At 51.8% G+C, this 23,443-nt stretch overlaps 1 protein-coding gene across 6 annotated transcripts in view; it reads left to right on the top strand.

Annotated features, from left to right (window-relative positions):
• Positions 1 to 23,443, top strand: part of LOC105485285 (homeobox-like protein HDP1) — a 454,750-nt gene that overhangs the window by 422,054 nt on the left and 9,253 nt on the right. For 3 of the 6 annotated variants that reach the window (XM_071081014.1, XM_071081012.1, XM_071081015.1), the window contains 2 exons: positions 3,802 to 3,867; positions 17,925 to 22,574. In XM_071081014.1, coding sequence (XP_070937115.1) covers positions 18,178 to 19,425 — 1,248 coding nt within the window. In that variant the 5' untranslated portion in view covers positions 3,802 to 3,867; positions 17,925 to 18,177 and the 3' untranslated portion in view covers positions 19,426 to 22,574. Of the gene's footprint in view, positions 1 to 3,801; positions 3,868 to 17,924; positions 22,575 to 23,443 lie in introns of those variants that run through there. The other 3 variants (XM_071081013.1, XR_011614573.1, XR_011614572.1) reach the window with 3 other exon arrangements.

Here is a 23,443-nt window from a genome sequence, read left to right as displayed (position 1 = left end):
GGCCCATGGCCACAAGGCGACTGCAGCCTTTATTCCAGCTCACCTGCTGGGGTGCTGCTGAGAGCCACATTCACTGTCACCTGCCACATGCCAGCTCTTCCCAGTCGTTCACTCAGAAATTCTTCCACCTCCCTGAGGAGGGGGCACTATTATGCTTCCCATTTTACAGATTAAGAAGCAGAGTAACCTGCCCGGGTTCCCACTGCTGGCGAACATACGCTCCCAGGCACCCAGCTGCGAGGCCTGGTGCTGCCAAGGGGGGAGTATGGCAGGAAATGAGACAGAGGGAGACCCCGTAGCTTTGCCACATCTTATCCCAGAAATACTAGAGAAAAGGTGAAAATTGAATCAACCAACCAATCGGCAACTGTGCCACCTACACAGAGAAGCCCCTCGTGTGGGGAAATTTTTCCACTGGCTTAAGTGAGATGGCTGCTGGTGTGGTGCCCTGCACACACAAGCAAGGTCATTACTGACTCCTCAGGAAACTCCCTAGCCATAAGTCAAGGTAAACCCCTTTTCCCTCCCAGGGAAGATCAATGACACCCTTCAATCTGCTTGAATCTTGGTAGAAAAGTACCTGAAGCATTAACCATCTTTGTCTACAATAATTTACTTATTCATACGGGTCAGCAAATCCTCCTGCTGCTGACTCATCTCCTCCTGCTGTGAGACCAGAAAGCGGCTCAGTCCTGGCTGCCCACCTGCCCTTTCCTCCAGGCTACACCCCTGGGCATGAGCAGAGGTGCCAGGCTTTAATTTTAATGCTGTCTTTGTAAACAGTGCCTTTTAGAGTATATTTGTCAGCCTGTCTTACTTAGCACTCACCACCTTGTCTCCCGAGTAGCTGAGAACATAGGTGTGAGCCACCACACCTGCCAAACTTTTTTAATTTTTTGTAGAGTTGGGGTCTTGCTACATTGCCCAGGCTGGTTGCAAACTCCTGGCCTCAACCAGTCCTCCCACCTCTGCCTCCCAAAGTGTTGGGATTACAGGTGTGAGCTACCGTGCCCGGCCTCTTTCTGTTCTTTTTTGCCTTTTGGGCTTTCGTTTACCCGGTATCACTTTACTCATTCCTCTATTTTCGGGCTTTCTTTGTTCTATTATTTTATGTATGTTTCTTGTCCACAGTACAGAGCCCAGGGATTGCCTGTCCATCTAGGCAGTTTCTTCTTTGAACGAAACAAGTCGGCCTGCTGGATTTCATGACATGGCTAATGACTTTATTGCTGTCATTTTCAAGTTGATTATTGAGTTTTCTTTCCTCTGTGTTTTCTGGGTCGTCTAGTCACTGCTGTTTCCTTCTGCTCTTCCTGGTGGATTTCCGTTTCTTTGCAGGGCTGGTAACGGTGCCTGCCCTTCCCAATTGCCAGTGTCCATCGTAAGGTTCTTTACCGTTTGATGGAAACTCGGGACCGGGAACGTCCCCTACCCTGGCCAGCCTCCGTCCCATGAGAAGTGGGCTTTACATCACGCCCGTCCTCTCCTTCCCACCCACTCCCAGCCTCTTCCAGTAACATGTGTGACTTTGACTCACCCCTGCCCCAGCCCTGTCATGCTAACTCTTAGATTTTGCAGAATGAATACTTTCATTCGGGGCTATTATTTTAGACTTTGCTTGCGATTCATTTCAGAAATATTTCCATTTCCGGATTATTTACGTCGCACCTGTATTCTCCCTCCCAGGTAAGTCTTCACTGTTTCGTGTGTTCGCCTGGACGTGCAGAGTTTGTGGATTTCGTGGCTCGCCGCTGCCTCCTCCAACACTTTCCCAAGAAAGGGTCCCGCAATGCTTTCCCCTCCCTTCGTCCACCGTGGCACCCCAGGGTGGGGCTCATGGGCTGCGCGTGTCCTTGCCCAGTCCCCAGGTGCCATGCTCGCTGCTTCTCTGTGCCACAGAGGAGAAATCTGATGTCAGCCCCGCCCCTCTCCTTTTGCCATTTATTTGTTCTTTACTGCTGCAGCTTTTAGAATTGTTCTCTTCTGGCTAACATGGTAAAACCCCGTCTCTACTAAAAATACAAAATAATAATAATAATAATAAGCCGGGCGCGGTGGCGGCGCCTGTAGTCCCAGCTACTCAGGAGGCTGAGGCAGGAGAATGGCGTGAACCCAGGAGGCGGAGCTTGCAGTGAGCAGAGATCGCGCCACTGACTCCATCTCAAAAAAAAATAAAAATTAAAATTAAAAAATAGAATTGTTCTCTTCTTCTTCCCACTGGGAGATTTCCCTGAACACCCTGCTAGAAGGCTTTTCTCCTCAGTTCCTCCAGATCTGTGGGCTCCGGCCTCTGCCTTGGGCTCCCCTGAGATGTGCTCAGTAGGCAGCCCCTCCCTCTAGACCTGCCGTCCTGCAGGGCAGGCCCTGTCCTCTCCTCTCCCCCTGCTTCCCATCACATGCTCTGAGCATCTTTTATCTCCCATCTGCTACATTTAGGTCTCAACAGAGCCCATGCTCTACTTGTGTTTATCTAAGGAGTTTTTTCCAGTAGGAAATCAGGCATTGGCTGTAAAGCAAGGCACATGTGGGACTCGAATCTCTATTCTCCCTGTCCTTGTTCAAGCCACTTCCTCAGCCTCTGCCTCCAACTGCTGTGTCTTTGGACACCCATTCCCAAAGCCTGCCTGCCGCTGCAGCTGTGGATATGCTGCGTGGACAGCCTCAGGGGGGCTCTGACCTCGGCAGCCCCTGCCTGCACCCAATCTGTCCAAGGTCTCCTTGCCCCAAGGCTCAGTAGTAGAGAGCACAGCTACCACCACCTTCCTCCGCTCCTGGGCCCAGGAGACCCAGGCCCCCAGGCACTATGGCCTCCATCCAGGGGTCTCTATCCAGCCTCTCTAGGCTGCAACTGTTCTGAGAGTCCCCCAGTGCCCACCCCAGGCTCCTGTCAGGTCCAGAGTGGGAGGCAAAAAAGGCCTTCATTCACTTCTAGGACTCCAGCAGGGCTGAGGCCTACCCTCCTCCAGGCCCACCCCACCCTCCAGCCCACTCCCTCCCAGGCCTACCCGCTCCCTCCAGCCTACTCCCTCCCAGGCCCCCACCCTCCAGCCCACTCCCTCCCAGGTCCACCCCCACCCTCCATCTTACTCCCTCCCAGGCCACCCCACCCTCCAGCCCACTCCCTCCTCCAGGCCCACCACACCCTCCAGCCCCACCCCACCCTCCAGCCCACTCCCTCCCAGACCCACCCCCACCCTCCAGCCCACTCCCTCCTCCAGGCCCACCCCACCCTCCATCTTACTCCCTCCCAGGCCCCCCCCACCCTCCAGCCCACTCCCTCCTCCAGGCCCACCCCACCCTCCAGCCCCACCCCACCCTCCAGCCCACTCCCTCCCAGGCCCACTCCCACCCTCCAGCCCACTCCCTCCCAGGCCCACCCCCACCCTCCAGCCCAGAGAAGCTGCTGGGCTCAGAGAAGCTCCAGCTGGAGCTGGAAGGAGAGGAGACACGCCCAGCCCTCCTGGCTTCCGGAAGCCTGTTGCACGGCTCATTCCCGAGGCGCCTGCTCCACTGGTGTTAACAAGGGGAGTCACATTAAGGGTGTTCCTGCCAAGGTCTTTCGGAAGTAGTCAGTTCCAGCTCCGAATGTTCATTTATTTTCATAATCCCTCGTTGAATTCGGATGCACAGAGTGGCAGATACACGCTTGATGAGTAACAGCCACTGGTCCTGACGTCGGTACCGTTTTCATGCGCTTGCCCTGTCTGGGCTCTGTGCTAAGTAACCATATGTTTTAACTATATTCTCGCCCTTAATCCTCATAACACTGGTAAACTTGGCACTATTGTTTTTCTTTTTCAGATGGGAAAATAAACGCCTCAAGAAGCTGCACAGATTGCCCCAAGACTCTCAGGAGGTGAGTGGGAGGTGAGTGGCCATAGTGGCGTGGGAGCCCAGGTCTGGCGGTTCCAAAGCCTGCTGGGTCTTCATGGCATATACGTGCTTTGCGGCTCTCTACCTGGTAGCTGCCTGTCCCCTGGACTGTGAGGCTCAGGACAGACGTCCTGTGTGTTTTCTTCACCACATGGCCCTGACACGGCCGTCCCAGGGCCCTCTGCAAACACTAGTGAATGAGCAAACCAGCCAACCCGCAGAGGAGCTTCTCGTCCATCCTCTAATGACCAGGGCGTTCTTCACGATCTCTGGCCACTTGCTGGCTTTGCCCATGAACATGGGATGAGCAGAGGGAGGCGTGGAGACGTGGGGGATTAGTGGGTGCTCTGAGGATGATGCTGGCTTGGGTATCATGGACCCTGGGTTTCATGGGGCAGAGGAAACGGGGTGGGCTGAGCTCAGGGCAGGAGCTCACCTGGCCGGCCCTCCCATGAGTGGCTTCAGCAGAAACCCCAGCTCAGCCCCGGGACACTGAATTGGACACCTCCTGGGGCGTTTGAAAGCAGGATCCACAGACCCCAGGGCGCTGAAAGAGTTACTGTGCTGATAGGAGCCAGCAGGTGTGATGGCAGGAGGAACACAGGCCCAGGGCAGCTGGGTGGAGCAAAGGGGGCCCAGCCCATGCCCACCCTGCAGGCTGAGCCTGTGGAGCCTGTGTGAGGAGGTCAGGGCGGGCTGAGCAAAGGTAACCATAAGGCAGCAAGGCGTTGCGCAGCTCTTCGCACACCCTCCCCACCCCCGGGGCATCCATCCGTGTCCTTGGGGGCTTCCAGCAGACCCACCCCGGCCAGGGGCCGCCCAGGAGGGACCGCGCTCTGCAACTGTCATCCCCCACCTGGCACCCACTGCCAGTGAAGTGAGTTCATAGGTGAAGGAAGGCGTGTGCATTGAAAGACAGGGATGAAAAAGTTCCATTTTCCAATTGTACTTTCCTCCCTGAGGGAGAGCGCTTTGGAAAGAGTAATGATTGTGATGACAAATGGATCTTAAGACGAGGGCTGGCACATCTTTCCTCATCAATTTCTATTCTTTGGGTCATTAAACCCTGAAGTGTTAAGTGGAAAGATGCTCACTGAATTGAGGCGGCCCTTTGAGGCCACGTAGGGGAAGCGATCCCCAGGCCTTCTTAGTGTCCATCAGATAGCCGTGTTTTGTGAAATCTTTGCACATCCGCTTACAAAGCGGTTTTTAAAGCGGCCTGCAGCTTTGACAGGACACACTGTCAACCCACGTCCCACCTACCCTCCAGCCGTGCCTGTTCCCCACAGCTCTGGTGTGTGTGCCTCGCACACATCATGTATCCAGAGCCCTCTCTGCCCGCCAGACACAGCCATGGGCAGCAAACATGCCCCTAGCAGCCGCTGTAATGTGTCTGGATGCAAAGGACATCTGATGGCCGCAGAGCTTGGGCCTCCTTTTCTAGTAAAATCCCATGTCCATGTTCCTACAAGCATCGGTGGTCACCTGGCCAGCACCTCTGTGGAGCCGGTGAGAAGCAGCGGCTCCCCTCAGTTGAAGCCCCACTTACAAAGTGACAGCCTCACCCCTGCAAGAGGTGCGGGCCCTCCTTTGACGGCTAAGACGGGATCCGTGCCCAGCTGTCAGCTTCCTCCCATGCTTGGGGCCCCCTGCCCTCCCCCTCGCCCCCAGGCCTGGCGGAAAGCACTTCTGGAGAAGGTTCCGTCGGTCTCAAGTCTCCGGTGTCCTCTCTCTTGCTTGAGTTTGAGTTGAATTCCGGGAATGGCTCAGGGCCTATATCCCTGCAGCGGCCCGTTCTATGTGTGGTGCTGCGTCCTGCAGGCTGGGCGCTCCTGGGGGTCTAGACCTCAGGCTGGCCGCTGACTCCCAATGGCATCCACCACGCTGTGTGGGGGCAGTGCCTAGCCAGGCAGGAAGCACCCCCAGAGGACGCTGGAAGGAATGTCCTCACAGCTCACAGGTGACCCTTTGGTTTCCTCAGCCATACCCCAGAGAAGCCTCAGGCATCAACTTTGGGAGTGGCAGGTGACATCCTAGGGTTCTCCTTGTGTAACCTCAGGTACCTGGAGTCATGGCTGCTGCTCCATGCCACCCTGAGGCACATACCTATCGCTAGTGGGCGTTACTGGCCCCTGTGTTTCCCTCGTTCGTCATGTCAGGGCAGGTGGCAGAACGGCCACATCAAGGTCATATCCAAACCCAGGAAGTCCTCTGCGCAACGGAGGCTGACTTCCTGATTCACCTGCTACTGTCTCCCCAGGCCTCAATCAAATAATAGTAAGGAGGTTTTTTTTAAAGGACACAAACCCAGGACAGACAACTGCAGGAAAGAGGCAATAGGAACACATTTTGGAAGCTGCACAGCAGATGCATGAGGAGGGACTGAATTAGCCAAGGCGAGCTGCAGAGAGCTGAGCTGCAAAGGCTGTCACGACCCAGAGGATGTGGATTTATCCTGGGATGTCAAGGAGGGTGAGGGACAGGGCTCCCAGGGTGCCAGGTGGACAGCAGGACTGGGAGTGGCAAGACTATTTCAGAAGCAGGTACGTGGCCAGGTGTTCCTCTGCCCCTAGGTAGCCTGCCACACCCACCTCAGGTGGCATCTGGAGGATGGGGAAGAGACTCAGGACCGAGGGCTCTGGGCAGAGCCAAGGGCAAGAGGATTCAGTGTTTCTTTGTTGTCACAGGACCGGGGGGCGGGGGGCTGTCCCTTTTTTTTGGGGTGGTTTCCCAGGTCACTGGCTGAAAGCACGTCAGACCCCTGGCAGGATGTTGGAGGATTCCTTTTTAGGGAGACTTATGGACTCAAAGCAAATGATTCTAAACACTTCCAGACATTTAAAAACAAATAAAGGACTAGAATCAAGGTTCATTAGTCTTCTCAACAGCAACATTTGAAGCCAGGCGGTAATGGAAAATAGTCTTCAAAATTTTATGGGAAAAATAGTTTTCTACTAGAATTTTAACCCAAATGAACAAACTATCAATCAAAACAGTTCAGACACACAATTGTTCAATAAACACATCTCTCACTCACTCTTTCAGTGAGGTGCTGGGGGATGCACCCACAAAATGAGAGACAACGACTTGGGATTCAAGGAACCAAGAATCCAAAAGGAAAGAGGCCATGGGAATCCCCAGAGTGAAAGGAAAGGGAAGCTAAGGAATCCGGTGCTGAAGAGGAAGGGAGGCTGCAAGAGGGGCATCTCCCAGGGAAGATGAAAACACAGAGGGCCTTTTGCAAATTGAGAGGAGATTTACAATTCTCACAGAGAGTTTAGGGCTGAGTTAGTGATATGTATATGAAAAACGAATCCAGTGAAAAAGCAATTAAGTCCAGGAAAAACAAACTAAAAAAAAGAAAATTGTTTAAGGAAGAAACTGTAATTATAGTACACTACGTGTCTCAGCTGTGAGTCATATTTATACAATGTCATGACATTTAATTGATCTACTAGAATACTGATCTGTTCAGACATTACAAACAGCAGTGGGTGTGTCAGGGAAGAAAGACCTTGATAACGAGTGGGGACGTGGTACAGAAATGCCGAATTCTCATTTTTCATTATATGAAGTCAGTAGCCAAAATTGAACTAAAGAAAGTCAGCAAATAGAAATATAAGCATGCTATTTAGAAATGTGGGGGTAAACAGGTACAGTTTTAGCTTTTAAGTGGATTGCCTCTGGGGAGTGGAATGGACACTGCCCTGCAGATCTATTGGTGGGTATTTGTGTTTGTGTGTGTGTGTGTGTGTGTGTGTGTAAGATGGAGTCTTGCTCTGTCACCCAGGGTTGAATGCAGTGGCACAATCTCAGCTCACTGCAGCCTCTGCCTCTGGGTCCAAGAGATTCTCTTGCCTCAGCCTTCCGAATAGCTGGGATTACAGATGTGCCACCATACCAGCTACTTTTTGCATTTTTAGTAGAGACGGGTTTCGCCATGTTGGCCAGGCTGGTCTCAAACTCCTGACCTCAAGTGATGCACCCACCTTGGCCTCCCGAAGTGTTGGGATTACAGGCGTGAGCCACCATGCCCAGCCTGTGTTTGCTTTTAAGACTAGTCAAGTGCAATAGTGAGAAGGGCAGAAAGAGTAGAACCTAGATGAGGTTTATTTTCCTGCTTTTTAAAATACAGGGTCTCACTCTGTTGCCTAGGCTGGTGTGCAGTGGCAAGTTCATGGATCACAACAGCCTCAGACTTCTGGCTTCAAGCAATCCTCCCACCTCAGCCTCCAAGTAGCTGGAGCAACAGGCATGTACCACCGCACCCAGCCTGGGCTTTTAACCTATGTACATTAAATGTTTAGCTGATTTTTAAAAATCTTTGGCAATTTAAAGAAAGAATGAAAGGATATGCTGAGTTTCTGGTACTTTCTGGCATTTTCCAGCATTCATACAATTGGTGGGTATGAATAATTCAAGACCAGAAATGGGTATTTTTTTGCAATTAGGTAAAAAAAAAATTAACTGATTTTCACCTCATTATCTAATTATTCCCTATTCCTTAATTATCTGTGTGGACCTTGCAATAATTGGAAATGGTAAAAGATGAGGTAGAAAAAAAGTCAAGATGTATGTGTAATGGGCTGTAGTGCTATTTCTGGTCTTAAATGGGCAACAAGGAAAACTGTGTCCTTCCCTGAGCAGGGCGTTGGCTCCTCTAAGCTGTATTCTGTATGTAGGTGTCTGAGTGAAAATTCCACTCGGATAGTTGCAGTGCATTCATGCTCCGTTTAATGCTGTTTGGAATATATATTTAACCAGAAAGGTGATTTCGCCTCTTCCTTTATCTCTGCTTCTCACCTAAAAAGAGAGTTATAGTGTTGAGTCCTGCCCCCCTCGAGTTGCTGCCTTAGTCCAACGAGGACAATGCAGGAGCTCTGCAGGAATCACCGGGGTCTGGGTCTCAGACGCGGCCGGGTGCTCTGTCTTTCCCAGGTCCCCTCACCCGCAGTCACCACTGTGCGCAGTTCCCGGGGAGCAGGGCCTCGGGCCGGGCACAGCAGGGGCCTGTGTTCATGTGACCCTTGGCACGTCCCCCTCATCCCCAGTATGCTCAGGGGCCAATCCCAGTCCGTGGTGAGGACCAGCATCGACCCGGGAACCCTGGGAGCACCAGGCAGGGGAAGAGTGTGAGGGACACTGGCCTTCCTCCCTTTCACCATCCTTGGTGTCACTGTTCAGCCATCGGCTTCTCACAGTGGCTTTGCTTTTTGATTAAGAGACACATTTGGATTCTGTGTGGCTGGGAATGGCCCAGTCTGCAGGGCAGTCCCCCAGGAGCTCAGCCGCTGTGGAGGGGATCCTAGCAGAGGAGGGTGATGGCCCAGAGAGGCACGTGGTTGTTCCTGGGCCTCTTCCTGCACCCAAATCTGCAAAGAGGAGACCTAAGGAATGGGCTGAGGGCAGACTGTGCCTCTGTGCCTTCCTGAGATGGAGAAGCCAGAGCTGGCTCCACAAGTGCAGAGTCCAACAGAGCCGCGGGAACTGCCCGGGGCCGGCTCGTGGGCACAGGTGGGTCGGCTGGCACCGTGTAGCCTGACGGGACTTGAGTGGGTTGCACTTGCCAGACAAGGGCCACCTTCTCTTTCTGTGCTGGCTCCATCGCCCCAGCCCTGAAGGGACAGGACAGGTGGCCCTGACTGTGTGAGGGGCGCAGGGTACGGGAGCCCCATGCCGGGAGATTCGCCCATCCCAGGCTCCGCCAGGTACCCCGGACGCCGGCAGGTCCTGAATGTGAGGGGAGGCTGGGGCTGCTGTCCAGGTCCCGTCCCTCCCACCCACTCAGGGCAGCCTCACTGCTGCCAGGTGACCCCAGCTACACTCTGGGGGTGACAGAGTTGGGAGTACCACCTAGGCATCAGGGGGGAAGGCACCCTAGAACTCAGTCAGCCCCTGTGTGGGGTAGCGTCTTTGTTTAAGCCAAGGCTAGTGGGGGTCTGATGGGTAACTGAGGAAACAGCTGTGCTCAAGTCCTGAGTAGGGCAGGTTCTGCCTCCCCCATGCTGGACGGGGCCTGGGACCCCAGAGCACCAGACAGTGAGTCCAGGCCTCCCCCACACTGGACAGACCCTGCGGATCCTGGAGGAAAAAGTGAGTCCATGCCTCTCCCACGCTGGATGGGCCCTGGGATCCCAGAGACCACCAGAAAGTGAGTCCAGGCCTGAGTGTGAGGACAAGGACATGAGCCCAGAGGGACAGGACCCTCCCAGGCGCACGGCGAGGTTTGCAGGCAGTTAGAACAAGTGCTAGGGAGGGTCCCGCAGCCCCCAGAGCAGGCCAGGCTGCCAGGTGGCTGCCACCTTCCTTCCCTCTTGCACACCAGTTTCCAGCAGGGCTTCTGTGAGCATTTTGGTTCCCCAAGCAGCCCACAGCAGATTCTGTTTCCAGGCCCCAGAGAGAGTCCATGGCTCTGGTCAACAGGAAGATATGCTCAAAATGAGGTTGTACTTCCTCTTCTGTGGCTTCAGAGACCTGCGCACTGTCTGCCCTGTGGCCCCATGTCTGTTGGTGTAGACAGACTCCGCTCTGATTAAAACATCACTCCCATTCCCTCCAGAGAGCATGTCTTCCCCACCCCTGCAACTGCCTCCGCCCACAGACCAGGGCTTCTCAAACTGCGGCGCGTGCTGGAACCCACAGCAGGATTTGCTGAGACACGGGGGTTGGGTCCCATCCCTGAGTCTCCATCCAGAGGACGCAGGTGCAACGGAAGAACTCGCTGAGCTTATGCATTCCCAGGTGATGCTGATGCTGCGGGTCTGGAAGGCCTCCTCTGAGAACCACTGGCCAGGCTCTTACAGAGATCAAACAGTAGGAGACGGCACAAGGGGTCGCAGTGGTCCGTAAATAGCCTCAAATTCTGCCAGCATTCAGCTTTGATCTTCCCCCTCCTGGTAAACAGGGTTGGAATCCAGACGCCTTCCCCCTCCACCTCAGAAAGGCGCGTCTGAGCCCCGCTCGGCCCCCAGGTGCTGTCCTCTGCCCATGTGCGGCCTCAATGCCGTCTCATCTGGACCTTTGTAAAGAAAGAGGTTTTCAATTAGAGCCTGTGCTGTCTGCGCGCCCAGGGCACTCACCCAGGCGGCCGCACGAGAGGCCCATCTCTCAAGGGCCGCGGTGAAGCACCCTTGTCCAGATGTCAGCGCGGTCCGGCGGCGCAGCGCCCGCGTCTTGGAGGTAGCACATGAGTTGCAGTGAGAACAGCGTTATGCTTCCCTGCCGGCCAGGTCCTCACTGAAAGACTCAGGGAGCCAATTACCCCTCACTCCCCAGACCACCGTTCCGGGAGAAGGAGGGAGTGCAGGTCCAGTGCTGATGAGAAAAACCCGGGAAAAGCAGGCATCATTTCCGCAGATCACACCTCTTCAGGCAGGCCTTCCTTTCGGCGCTCGCTGTTGGATGTGCAAAGGCCATAGACGTGTCTGGGTCCTCTGGAGGGTGGGAGCCTCCACTGTCCTGCAAGCCTGGCCACCAGGCACCCAGCACAGGCACAGGACTGCTGCAATGGGACGGGCTGCAAAACTGATTGTAAAAAGGGCAGAAAAATGAATAGAAAAATAGAAGGCTTTTCCAGGGTTTGTATCTAGAAATATGTGACCACATAAAATATAAGTCAATGGCATCTCTGCAGAATTGACTTTCGGAGTCACCCAAGAATAAGAAATGTGAGGCACGGCCGGGTGCAGAGGCTCACGCCTGTCGTCCCAGCACTTTGTGAGGCCAAGGCGGGTGGATCACCTGAGGTCAGGGGTTCGAGACCAGCCTAGCCAACATGGTGAAACCCGGTCTGTACTAAAAATACAAAAATGGGTCAGGCGTGGTGGTTCACACCTGTAATCCCAGCTACTCAAGAGGCTGAGGCAGGAGAATCGCTTGAACCCGGGAGGCAGAGGTTGCAGTGAGCTGAGATCACGCCAGTACAACAGTCTGGACGACAGAGTGAGACTCCGTCTCAAAAAATGGAGGGAGGGAAGGAGGGAGGGAAGGAAGGAAGGAAGGAAGGAAGGAAGGAAGGAAGGAAGGAAGGAAGGAAGGAAGAAGGGAGGGGAGGAAGAAGGGAGGGAGGGAGGGAAGGAAAGAAAAGTGGAGAGGGGAGGGGAGGGGAGGGGAGGGGAGGGAAGGGAAGGGAAGGGAAGGGAAGGGAAGGGAAGGGAAGGGAAGGGAAGGGAAGGGAAGGGAAGGGAAGGGAAGGGAAGGGAAGGGAAGGGGCAGAGAGAGAGAGACAGTGTTCCTGGCGGGGTAGAGCAGGGACCTGAATCCCCAGGCACTCCTCCTCCTGCTGCCCTGAGGTCCCAGCCTTCCCCCGGGTTGGGGAGTACAGGGGTGGGTGTCAGAGGCAGGTGTGTTTATAGTCTTAGGAGCACTTTTTTAAAAAAATAGCTTTATTGAATCCTGAAAGCATAGACTTTTGTTTTGCTTACTAAAACTCAGATTTCAGTGGCTGCGACATAGAATTTGTGTGAGGGGAACCCCTAGCCTCATCCTCCAAGTCCGCTTGTACCGTTTACTTGTGAGACAAACCTAAAGGGAGAGGCAGGAGCATGGCCTGAGGCAGGCGTCTCAGACCCAGGGGCGCACGAGGAAGCGCAAGGGAGCTGTCAGGGTCAGAGGTGTGACCCTGGAGACCCCACAGAGGGAGTGAGGAAGGCAGGGGGGGGACCCCCTGGGCCCTCCCTTTCCCCTTAGTGCCAGCCTCTGTCCCTCCTTATACCCCGGGCTCCTTCCAGTCCCGTGTGCCTGGAAGGTCCCCTCTGGCCCATCATCCTCCTGGGGACCCGGGACGTAGCCTGTGGGACATTTGCCCTTCAGCAGAGCACACGGCCCACAGCCCAGCCCCTGACCGACCAGGCGGAAGAGCATCCGGGCGTGTGGGCCGGCACAGACGCGAGCAGAGCCAGGGAGCAGACAGTCGGCTCTCTCCCCACACAGACTCCTCTCCATGCTGGGCCCGGGGCACTGGCACCCACGCCCAGAATTTCCCCACCACTCCTGAACCTGAGGTGGAAGAAGGCAGGAAGCCAGGCCCGAGCCGTCCGGCCGGACAGAAGGACCGCAGCAGGCTCAGCCCTTCCCCACTCAGGGCCAGTCCCTGGGGCCGCCAGGGAAGGAAGGCCCAGCCCCAGGGGTGGTGCCCTCAGACCCGGACGTGCCCCTGGGTTCCCAGTTCAGCAATACCCGCCAAGCACTGACCCATCGGCAGCCGCACAGCATCCTGAGCCTCGTGTGGGTCCTTGCCCCGTTTCAGGCCCCCCGAGGCATGTCTGCCCTGAGCTGCCTGCCCTGTGCCGCCCGGTCACCGCTCTGCCACCTCTGCCCAGTGGGCTCTGCTGTCCCATCCTTCCCGCCCCGAACCAGACTTGTCTGTTACGTGGGCTGCGGTGTGAGTGGGAACAGACGCTGAGGGCTTGGCGGCCACCACTCCCCTGATGGAATCTGGGGTCGCAGCCATCGGAAGGGGAGAGCAGTAGTTCAGTAGGCTCTTCCCACACCCCTCAAGGGGCCCCTTGGCCAGGAGGGGACACAGAGGAGGGGCCAGGTTTTCCCAGATTAGGGGCGGGATGCGGAGGGGGCTGCACCCAGGACGGGGAGGCTCAGGCAGAAGTTGCATGAACTCGTGTGGTGGCCGCCCGGGAGAGACGCCGGCATTGCTCACTGCCTCAGATTTGCCACAGAAACCGGCTGTGGCTGCCAGTTATGCTTGGGGCCGGACCCCACATTTTTCTGAATCCAACATCCCTGCCATCCAGGTCCCACCCACCAGTGGGAGTGAGGGAAGTTTCCAGATCACTCAGAGGAGAGCAGGCACTTGGCCACCACCTGGCTCTGCAGGCGGCCTCTGCCCACGTGGTTTTGCCTGCTGCGTCCGCACTGCTCATAGGATGCGTTCACTCAGGCCTGGAACACTCTACGTAGTCCCTGCTCGCTGGGCCCCCTCTCTTAGAAAGTGCCAGATACCAGCTTGTGTGCGACCGCTAAGCCTCCCCCGCCCCCATGCCTGCCGGGTGCGTTCGAGGAGCCTCAGCTCCCCGTTCCGCCCGCGCCTGCCCACCCGGGCCCTGGCCTGTCCTTGGGTCGTGGGCAGTGCGTTTGTCCACCTCTCCCTGAGTTGCCTGAAGGCAGAGGCTATGCTGTGTCTGCAAAACCAAGACAGAGCCCTGCTCCTGCCTGACTGAGCCCCACTCCCACTGCTCTCCTGCGCCTTCCTGTCCTCCCAGTGCCCGGCCTTGCTCTCTGCCCGCCTCGACCGGCCCATGTGTTCTGTGGGGTCCGTCGTCTGGACTTTGCAGAGCCGCCGGCCCCTCGCAGGGGCTCGAGTCGCCCCTCTCCCTGCACACGTTGCACTTCCCTTGATTCAAATCCTGCAGCGACATCACATTCCACTCAGATTAAAAGCAAAATCCGCAGCACTGGCGTGTGACCCACGTGGTCTGCACGGTTGGCTTCCCTCCTGGCTTATCTCCTGCTGTCTCCTCTTTGCCAAGTGGCTCTGGCCCACCCATCCGTGCCCCAGTCAAGGCCAACCCACCTCAGACTCACTCCCTCCTGCCCATGAGCCTGGGCTCCAGGGTCCTCTCATGAAGGAGTCCCCCCCGGTCTCTCCATGAATCCAACGCCCCCAGTCAGCACCCCGTGCCCTCTGGCTCACCGTGGACATTCTGCACGCAGACGTGGCATGGCTCTCCCTGCTGTCCATCCTCTCACCAGCATAAACTTGGTGCCACACAGGGATCTCGATAACCAGGCCTTTCTGAATGAATTTACCATCACCCTCTGCCATGTTGCTTCGACTCTCAGGCCGAATGTGCCAGTGATGTGTTATGATCATCAGCACGGATGATTTCTGTGTGTGCCACACATGACGCATGTTCTATGCATGTTCCATGCATGTTCTATGACATTTACACCTGTCCGCTGTGAGCCAGGGCTGACCCAGGCCTGCGTCCGGCCTAAACCGTCTTCACATCCAAGTACTGCTTTCTGTAGGGCTTTCCCGCTCAGTTCCAGTCTGTCTCTGAGCCCAGCATCCCAGTCCCCAGAGGAAGAAACTGAGATTGAGGGAGACCAGAAGCTTGCCCGAGGTAGCACAACTGACCTCTGCAAAGCTGAGGGAAGACAGACCCAGACCGTTTATCGCTGTGCTCCCGTGCAAGTACCTGACGTGAGAGGTTTCGAGTCAATATCACTTTACGCTTAGAATCTGAGATTGTGGAGTTAATGTACTCCGTGAAGCTGCACTTTATATGGAGTGTCTCAAAGAGTACACGTGCAAAAATTATTAGAGTGTTTGGCTCATAGGATATCTTTCAATGTTACCCAGCTGTGGTGGTGATCGTTTAGTCGTAGTGAAAACATTCTCCTAATTGTTCAAAATCATCTCTGGACTGATAAGTATACCATATGAATATTTTATAGGTATAATCCAATTAATCTCCACAGGAAAATTTCTGTTGGATGCATGTAAGCATACTGTTTAAATTGTGCATCTTCATTCCTTCCACTCCAGTGACTGAGACTGTGGAGAACAGACTCTCAAAACTGCGGCAAAGCGCTTATTCCTTTTTTATCACCTGTCAAATTATTGCTGTGACGCCCATACTTGGTGGTGAAACATTGTGGTCCACAGCTAGCTAGCAACGAGACGCCAAGTGTGAGTTGTGCATTGAGTTTAGGTAATGTACCAGAAAACGTGGCATGAAAACACTAATTTTCTCAATATATATTAGTAGACACGGTGTTTACCAAAGAGAAGTGAAGATGTTTTTAAACAGAGTTTGTTAACTCGAAGTCTCGGCCAGGCTGCATGCCTCTGTTCTCTAGCTTGTGTTAGAATTGAGGGCGGGGGTCTCCCCAGGGCTGGCAAGGTCTTGGCCACACCACTCAAACCCATGTGTCCCAGGGAGTGTCCTAGGCCTCAGTGTCCTGTGGACTCAGTCTAGAACGTAGCCATGACGCACTACCCAGGCAGCGCCAGCATTCCTAGCATCGGGTCGGACACGAATAGCTCCTCCCCTTTTCTCCAGCCCGTGTCTACGCAGCCTTCTGCCAGCCATGCACACCCAACTTTGGAAGGGGGACCTCCATACCCGGGCATCCTTGAGCCAGGCATGCCACTGAAGGACAGCAGTGAGCTATTATTAAAAACGCGTGTCAAACTGTTGAGCAAGGAGCTAGTTTAATTTATCTGGCCTATAAAAATAAAATAAAGAGAAATACGTGCTATGTTATTAGCAGCCTTAGGTGACACCGGCATTCAAACATTTTATTATCTTATTATTGAACAGCGACTTCAGCAAGGGCCTCTTTGTCTCTTTTGCCATTCTTAGGAAACCTATTCTTCAGTTTTAAGGAATAATTGTTGTCTAAGAGCCTGAAGAAAAGATGGTATCGTGTGGATTCTAAAAGTGGTTGATCTGAATGTGGTCCACGAAGAGCTCACTCCAGATTTGCCACCTTTGCCTCTCTGCTGGGCTCCTTCCCAGTTTTCTGTGCTGTGGTTAGTCCCTGATATTTAGTGGGCTCCATCCTTGTGCCTTTTAAAATAACCCTCCTGAGCAACAGGGACAGGGAAGAGGGGTCAAACCTGGAGCCTGTCCTCTGGCTGCCAAGGGCGGCCGACCCATCGCAGGAGCACACGCGTGCTGACTGTCCTCGGGATTTTGTCTGCTGGCGCCATGTTTCCTATTCAAATTAAAGGGGTGCGGAAGAGCTGGGCCTTTGATCTCACACTGACACATACCTGCCAGCGTTCTAGTGGGTGCAGAGTGACCAGCACTACGTCAGCGGCAGCTCTCTGCACTCTGGTACCTGGTACAAGCATGCATTAATTCAACAACCACATTTAAAAGCAGTCGTTCAAAGGCCCCGTGTATGGTAGAACGAGGTATTCAGCCCGGAGGAGCACTTTAGCCAGAGCACGGTCACAGCGGAGTGGCCCTGTCAGTGCGGAACCCAGGGAACTGCGCCGGTTCGGATGGAGGGGTGTCCGCTTTGGCTTTCCTTATTTACGTTTATAGCTAATTATTGCCACTTCGTAATGATGCCCTGAGGACCCAAAGAACTGGGTCAGGCTGGAAGATATCTAAAGGGTTTGATCAGGAGGGCGAAGAGAATTCTATCTCAATGGAATTTAATAAAATAAGTACATTTTGGCTGGGCGCGGTGGCTCAAGCCTGTAATCCCAGCACTTTGGGAGGCCGAGGCGGGCGGATCACAAGGTCAGGAGATCGAGACCACAGTGAAACCCCGTCTCTGCTAAAAATACAAAAAACTAGCCGGGCGCGGTGGCGGGCGCCTGTAGTCCCAGCTACTCAGGAGGCTGAGGCAGGAGAACGGCGTGAACCCAGGAGGCGGAGCTTGCAGTGAGCCGAGATCGCGCCACTGCACTCCAGCCTGGGCAACAGCGTGAGACTCCGTCTCAAAAAAAAAAAAAAAAAAAAAAAAGTACATTTTATACACCTATGATGTATTATTTATAATAAAACTTTATGAAGGCTTTTTTGGTATGTGTGTAGAGCATTTTGAATTTATGAAAACTCCTAAAGAGGAACATAACACCACTCCTAGCCTCAATCCCAGAGAGAAATCTTTGTTAATGGTGTGGCCCTTCCTTGAGGCATTTCTACCATAAATATCGTATAGCTCCTGAAAGTCCTCAGTTCTGCAAAATTTCAATAGCAAAATAGGGTTGGGACAGACTCTCAAAATCTATGGAACTTTGTAACTAGAGCCCTAACCAAAACCACAGAATGCAAATGTCTCTCCGGGGGACATTTGGCAATGTCTGGATACATTTTCGGTGGTCACAGCTGGGGAAGGGCACCTGGTTTCTGGTGGGTGGAGAGCAGGGATGCTGCTAAATGCCCCACAGCGCACAGGGTAGCCCTCAAACAGTGCCCATCTGACACACGTCCACCACGCAGAGGTAGAGAAACCCAGCCTGCCTTCCCTCCTGAAGGACCCAACAAAACCTCACCTTCTCTGTAATGCCTCCCTCACCATCTGCCCCATTATTGATTCATTTTTTCCTGTTTTCATTTGGTCATTTGCAGACATATCTTGAGAAGCCATTTGATGCCTCTGAAATGCTGCAGATGTGAGCATGTTGTGGTCCCATAGAGGATCCCATAGTCTAGAGAAGAAGCCAGCATCAGCCGTACCAACAACATCAACCATACCAACAGCATCAACCATACCAACAACATCAACCATACCAACACCAACAGCATCAACCATACCAACAACATCAGCCATACCAACAGTATCAACCATACCAACACCAACAGCATCAGCCATACCAACAGCATGAACCATACCAACAGCATGAACCATACCAACAACATCAACCATACCAACAACATCAACCATACCAACAACATCAACCATACCAACAGCATCAACCGTACCAACAGCATCAACCATACCAACAACATCAGCCATACCAACAACATCAACCATACCAACAACATCAACCATACCAACAACATCAACCGTACCAACAGCATCAACCGTACCAACAGCATCAGCCATACCAACAGCATGAACCATACCAACAGCATGAACCATACCAACAGCATGAACCATACCAACAACATCAACTGTACCAACAGCATCAACCATACCAACAGCATCAACCATACCAACAACATCAGCCATACCAACAACATCAACCATACCAACAACATCAACCGTACCAACAGCATCAACCATACCAACAGCATCAACCTTACCAACAACATCAGCCATACCAACAACATCAACCATACCAACAACATCAACCGTACCAACAACATCAACCATACCAACAGCATCAACCATACCAACAGCATCAGCCATACCAACAACATCAACCATACCAACACCAACAGCATCAACCATACCAACAACATCAGCCATACCAACAGTATCAACCATACCAACACCAACAGCATCAACCATACCAACAACATCAGCCATACCAACAGCATGAACCATACCAACAGCATCAACCATACCAACAGCATCAACCATACCAACAGCATCAACATACCAACAACATCAGCCATACCAACAACATCAACCATACCAACAACATCAACCGTACCAACAGCATCAACCATACCAACAGTATCAACCATACCAACATCATCATCAACCATACCAATAACATCAGCCATACCAACAGCATCAACTATACTAACAGCATCAACCAAACCAACAGCATCAACCATACCAACACCAACAGCATCAACCATACCAATAGCATCAACCATACCAATACCAACAGCATCAACCATACCAACATCAACCATACCAACAACATCAACCATACCAACAACATCAGCCATACTAACAGCATCAACTATACCAACAGCATTAGTGTACTTTGTATCCATTAACTGTTGTAATTTTACCACCATTGCATCAGAAAGTCCAAATATAATTTTATTTTATAGATGCAGAATTTGGCACATAGACAATTGCAATAGATCAGAGTACCAATATTGGCACGTCAATAACGCTGTAGGATTACAGCAAGTATTCACTGAATTCCTTCCATGCCCAGAGCTGTGAGTAACACTGGGAGCACAAACACTGACTTTTTAATGACATAATTCACGAAAGCAAAAGGTTGTTTTAACATCACATGCCAAAATCCAAATAAAATTTATTTTGTAATGTTCATATTTTAAAAATCATTTTTCAAACACCTGACATTTTATTTTTAAAGGATAAAAATATTGCTAATTGCCTTTATATTGATCTGTGGCTTCTGAAAATCACAATGGCATGTGTAATTGTCCCATAAGAGCATTTTAAAAGAAATGACAACATGTAAATTAAAAACTATCCCCCGAGGACATGAGCAGAAGCAATAAATTGATAATGATGAATTTTGCTTCTCTCATCTCAAGTTTCTAGGGATATTTTTCATACTGTATCAATGATCATGAAAAAAAAGAAAATTAACATTTCAGGTTATAAAAATTATTTTCCTGAGAGTCACTGCCACAATGTGAGTGTTTATTTTTACATAACTGTTTAGGCATGTGGTGGGGAGGTGGGATTAGGTAGCAATAAACGTACAGAAAAGAATCTTATTAGCACTTTCCATCGTGGTAGCCACTAGCCACATGTGTCTTTTTAAATTTAAATTTGAATTTAATTTATTCAAAATCAAATAAAAACTCAATTCTTCTTCCTCACCGGCCACGTTTCAGGTGCTCAACAGCCCTGCGTGGTTGGTGGCCAGTGTCGTGCACGGGGTAGATGTACGGCGTTTCTGTTGTCACATAAAGGCCTCTCGACAGAGCCGTCCTGGGTACGACACCGTCCCGATACAGAGCCGTCCCAGACACAGAGCCGTCCTGGGTACAACACCATCCCGGGTACAGAGCTGTCCTGGATACACAGCCGTCCCGGACACAGAGCCGTTCTGGGTACAGCACCATCCCGGATACAGAACCGTCCTGGGTACAGCGCCATCCATTCAGGATACAGCACCATTCAGGATGCAGAGCGGTCCTGGATGGGTCTCCATGCTTTCAGTTGTCATCCAGCAGCAGCATCAGGTCTAGAACTTATCTCTGGCCCTTCATCTAGCCAGCCATTATGTGTCAGAAGCATCCTCTTGTGTCAAATGTCATTTTTGAGATGATAAACATTGTGTCAGTTTTGATGCCTTCAGAGAAAATTACTCAGACTTTATATAAATATGTGTTCAAATTTGGTTTTGAAAACTTCTCTGACTCAGACCCCACGAACTGTTAGGAGGTCCCTAAGACCCCGCAGTCATGTCCCAGGGTACAAGTGTTCCCACGCAGTGTCTGTGGGGTGGGGCTGGACAGATCCCATCTCCACGTGTCTCCATCTTCAGCTCTAGTGTGACAACTGACTTAGGAACCAAAAACCACTGCCACACAGATCAGCATCAACCGTACAAAACCCACGGGCTCCGCAAAGATTCCACAGGCTCTAGGTGGACATGGTATGGCCTTGCTAAAACACGACGTGGAACCAAAAGCAGGAGTCCCTTCCTTTAAGAAATGCCAGGGTCAGAACAAACAAGTTGACCTGGAATCGCTGCCCAGTAAGAAAGAAAGATCGTTTCAGCCAAATAGCTGCCCACCTCCCTTCTGGACCTCAAAGTCCTCTGTTGAAGCTGGCAGGCCTCAGAGTCAGGGCGCGTCTGCATCTCGGGGGGCATTTACCTGCACTGTGGAGGGAATGATTCGTGAGCACTAACAGGAGGTGCCCGCTCTCACCGCGGGGACCAGACCGTTTCTGATGGATGGGGCGGAGGTTGCCTGCACTTCCTAGTGCTGTTTGCAGTTGGGCTTCCAGCTGCAGCAAGCCCCTGTGGGACCCACAGCGTTGAATTATGAAAATCACAGGCACGGGAGGCAGCCTCTATGCTGCAGAATGGGCACATGCTTTGTGCGGTGGTGCCTTTCACACCAGACTGCGTGTGTGCCCTGTGTGGGTGTTCTCGGGGTGTGCCACGGGCCGTGTACCCCGCGTGGGTGTGCACAGGGTGTGCCACGGGCTGCATGCCCTGCGTGGGTGTGCACGGGGAGTGCTGCCTGCACGCAGCTGCTGGCTGCTACCATTCTGCTCTTGTTTTGTTCCTTACAACCTCTTTGCACTGAAACCCAGATGCAAGTGAAATGGTCACAAAAGAAGTATCTGGGTTAAATGCGTGCTAAACAGGTTTAAAATTACAGCTCATTGTTTGGAAGCAGATGCAAGCCTCAAACAAATGCAAAACATCAATGCAGATGCAAACGGGAGGGCAATTTGAAAATTCAATCCTAAGTGCCTGATACTGTCAGGGGCAAAATGGGCTGGCTTCCCTGGGGGCTGTCGGGCCAGAAGGGCCAGCCCCAGGAAGGACAGTGAGAGGGCCGTCTGCTCAGTGAGGGAGAGGTTGATAAAAGCAAAGCCCACCCCTCTCTTTGGCTTCCTTACAGTTCTCTAATTTCTCAAAAAGCAATATTGATATTGCTGATATCTTGGGAATGCCAAGAAGAAAATGAGCTTCAAGCACATTCCTGTGATGTCCTTTGTCACTTTACAAGGGTGCCCAGAAGGGTTTTCTCCATCCACCCGGAAGCTTCCATGCTTTCAGCAAGGAATGACCCGTATTTAATCTTGGGTTGGCTTCATGCACATTCCCTCTTTGTTTCCTCCCTGGATACATTTTGCACACGCCAGTGTTGCTCTCATGATTCGCAAGTCACTAATAACAGGCTCATATTTTTGCAGCCGGCCCTCCAGCCTGGCTTCATACATAAATGCATGGAACATACTACCTGTGTTTTATGACGACGACGCCAATTATAGAACCTGGATCTGCTGTCCTGGAGTATTCCTGGCAAGTTCTCCGTTTTATAACCGCCCTATGGAGGCAGGGATCTAACGGTGATTATTACGCGCTCGGCATTTTAATAAGCACTTGACTCTTATCTCTAGGGGGTAGATATTGTTCCTTGTACTGACCAGTTAGAGCAGTGCAACTTGAGACAGGAAGCAACTTGCCCAGAGGACCCTGAGTGGGAAGCAGAGCCCCTCCCCTCCATCCAACCCAAACTCAGTCCTGAGGTGATCGCATCACACTGACTGCTCTGCCCACCTGGAAGGAAAGGGGTCACACCACACCATCGGCAACTCAGTCTTTTTTGTTTTCAGTGTTTTAGTGTCAAGTCGCTATCTGAAAAAAAATAAAAGAGGTCATGTTTTACTTTTGCTATGTGACTTTTGATTAATTGAATACTTTCTTTTTTATTTTTAAAATTTTTTTAATTGACAAAAATTGCATCTATTGTATGCAACATGTTGTTTTGAAATATGCATATATTGTGAAATGTTTAAATAGGCTAATTATCATATGCATGGTCTCACCATTTTTTGTAGGAGAACACTTAAAATCTACTCTGAGTAATTTTCAAGAATATAATACATCGTTACTAACAATGTAATATAGTTATATTATATGTATATATAACATGTATTATAACAATGTGGTCCCTGGTAACCACCATTCTGTCCTCTGCTTCTGTGACTTCAACTCTTTTAGCTCTTTTAGCTTCAACAGGTGAGATTGTGCAGTACTGGTCTTTGTGCAGTTGGCTTATTTTACTTAATATAATGTCCTTCTGGTTCATCCATGCTGTCTCAAGTGAGAGGCTCTCCTTCTTTAAGGCTGTATAATATTCCATTGTGTATGTGCCACATTTTCTTTATCCATTCATCCCTTGAAGGACACATAGGTTGATTCTATATTGGCTATATCGGCACTATTCAAGTGCTGCAGGGAACGTGGGGGTGTAGACAGCTCTTAGACTTACTGACGCCAGTTCCTATGGGTATATGCCTGCCTTTGGGACTGCTGAATCATATGGTGGTTGTATTTTTAGTTTTTGAAGAATCTTCATACTGTTCTCCATCATGGCTGTAGTAATTTACATTCCCACCTACAAGGTACAAGAGTCCTCTTTTCTCTGCATTCTCACCAATACTTGTTATCTTTCGTCTTTGACAATGGCATTCTAACAGGTGGGAGGTGATGTGGCATTGTAGTTTTAATGTGCAT

This window comes from Macaca nemestrina, chromosome 16, assembly GCF_043159975.1.
Source record: "Macaca nemestrina isolate mMacNem1 chromosome 16, mMacNem.hap1, whole genome shotgun sequence".
NCBI lineage: Eukaryota > Metazoa > Chordata > Mammalia > Primates > Cercopithecidae > Macaca > Macaca nemestrina.
The sequence above is the reverse complement of the archived record's forward strand: the minus strand, read 5'-3'. Positions and strand labels throughout refer to the sequence as shown.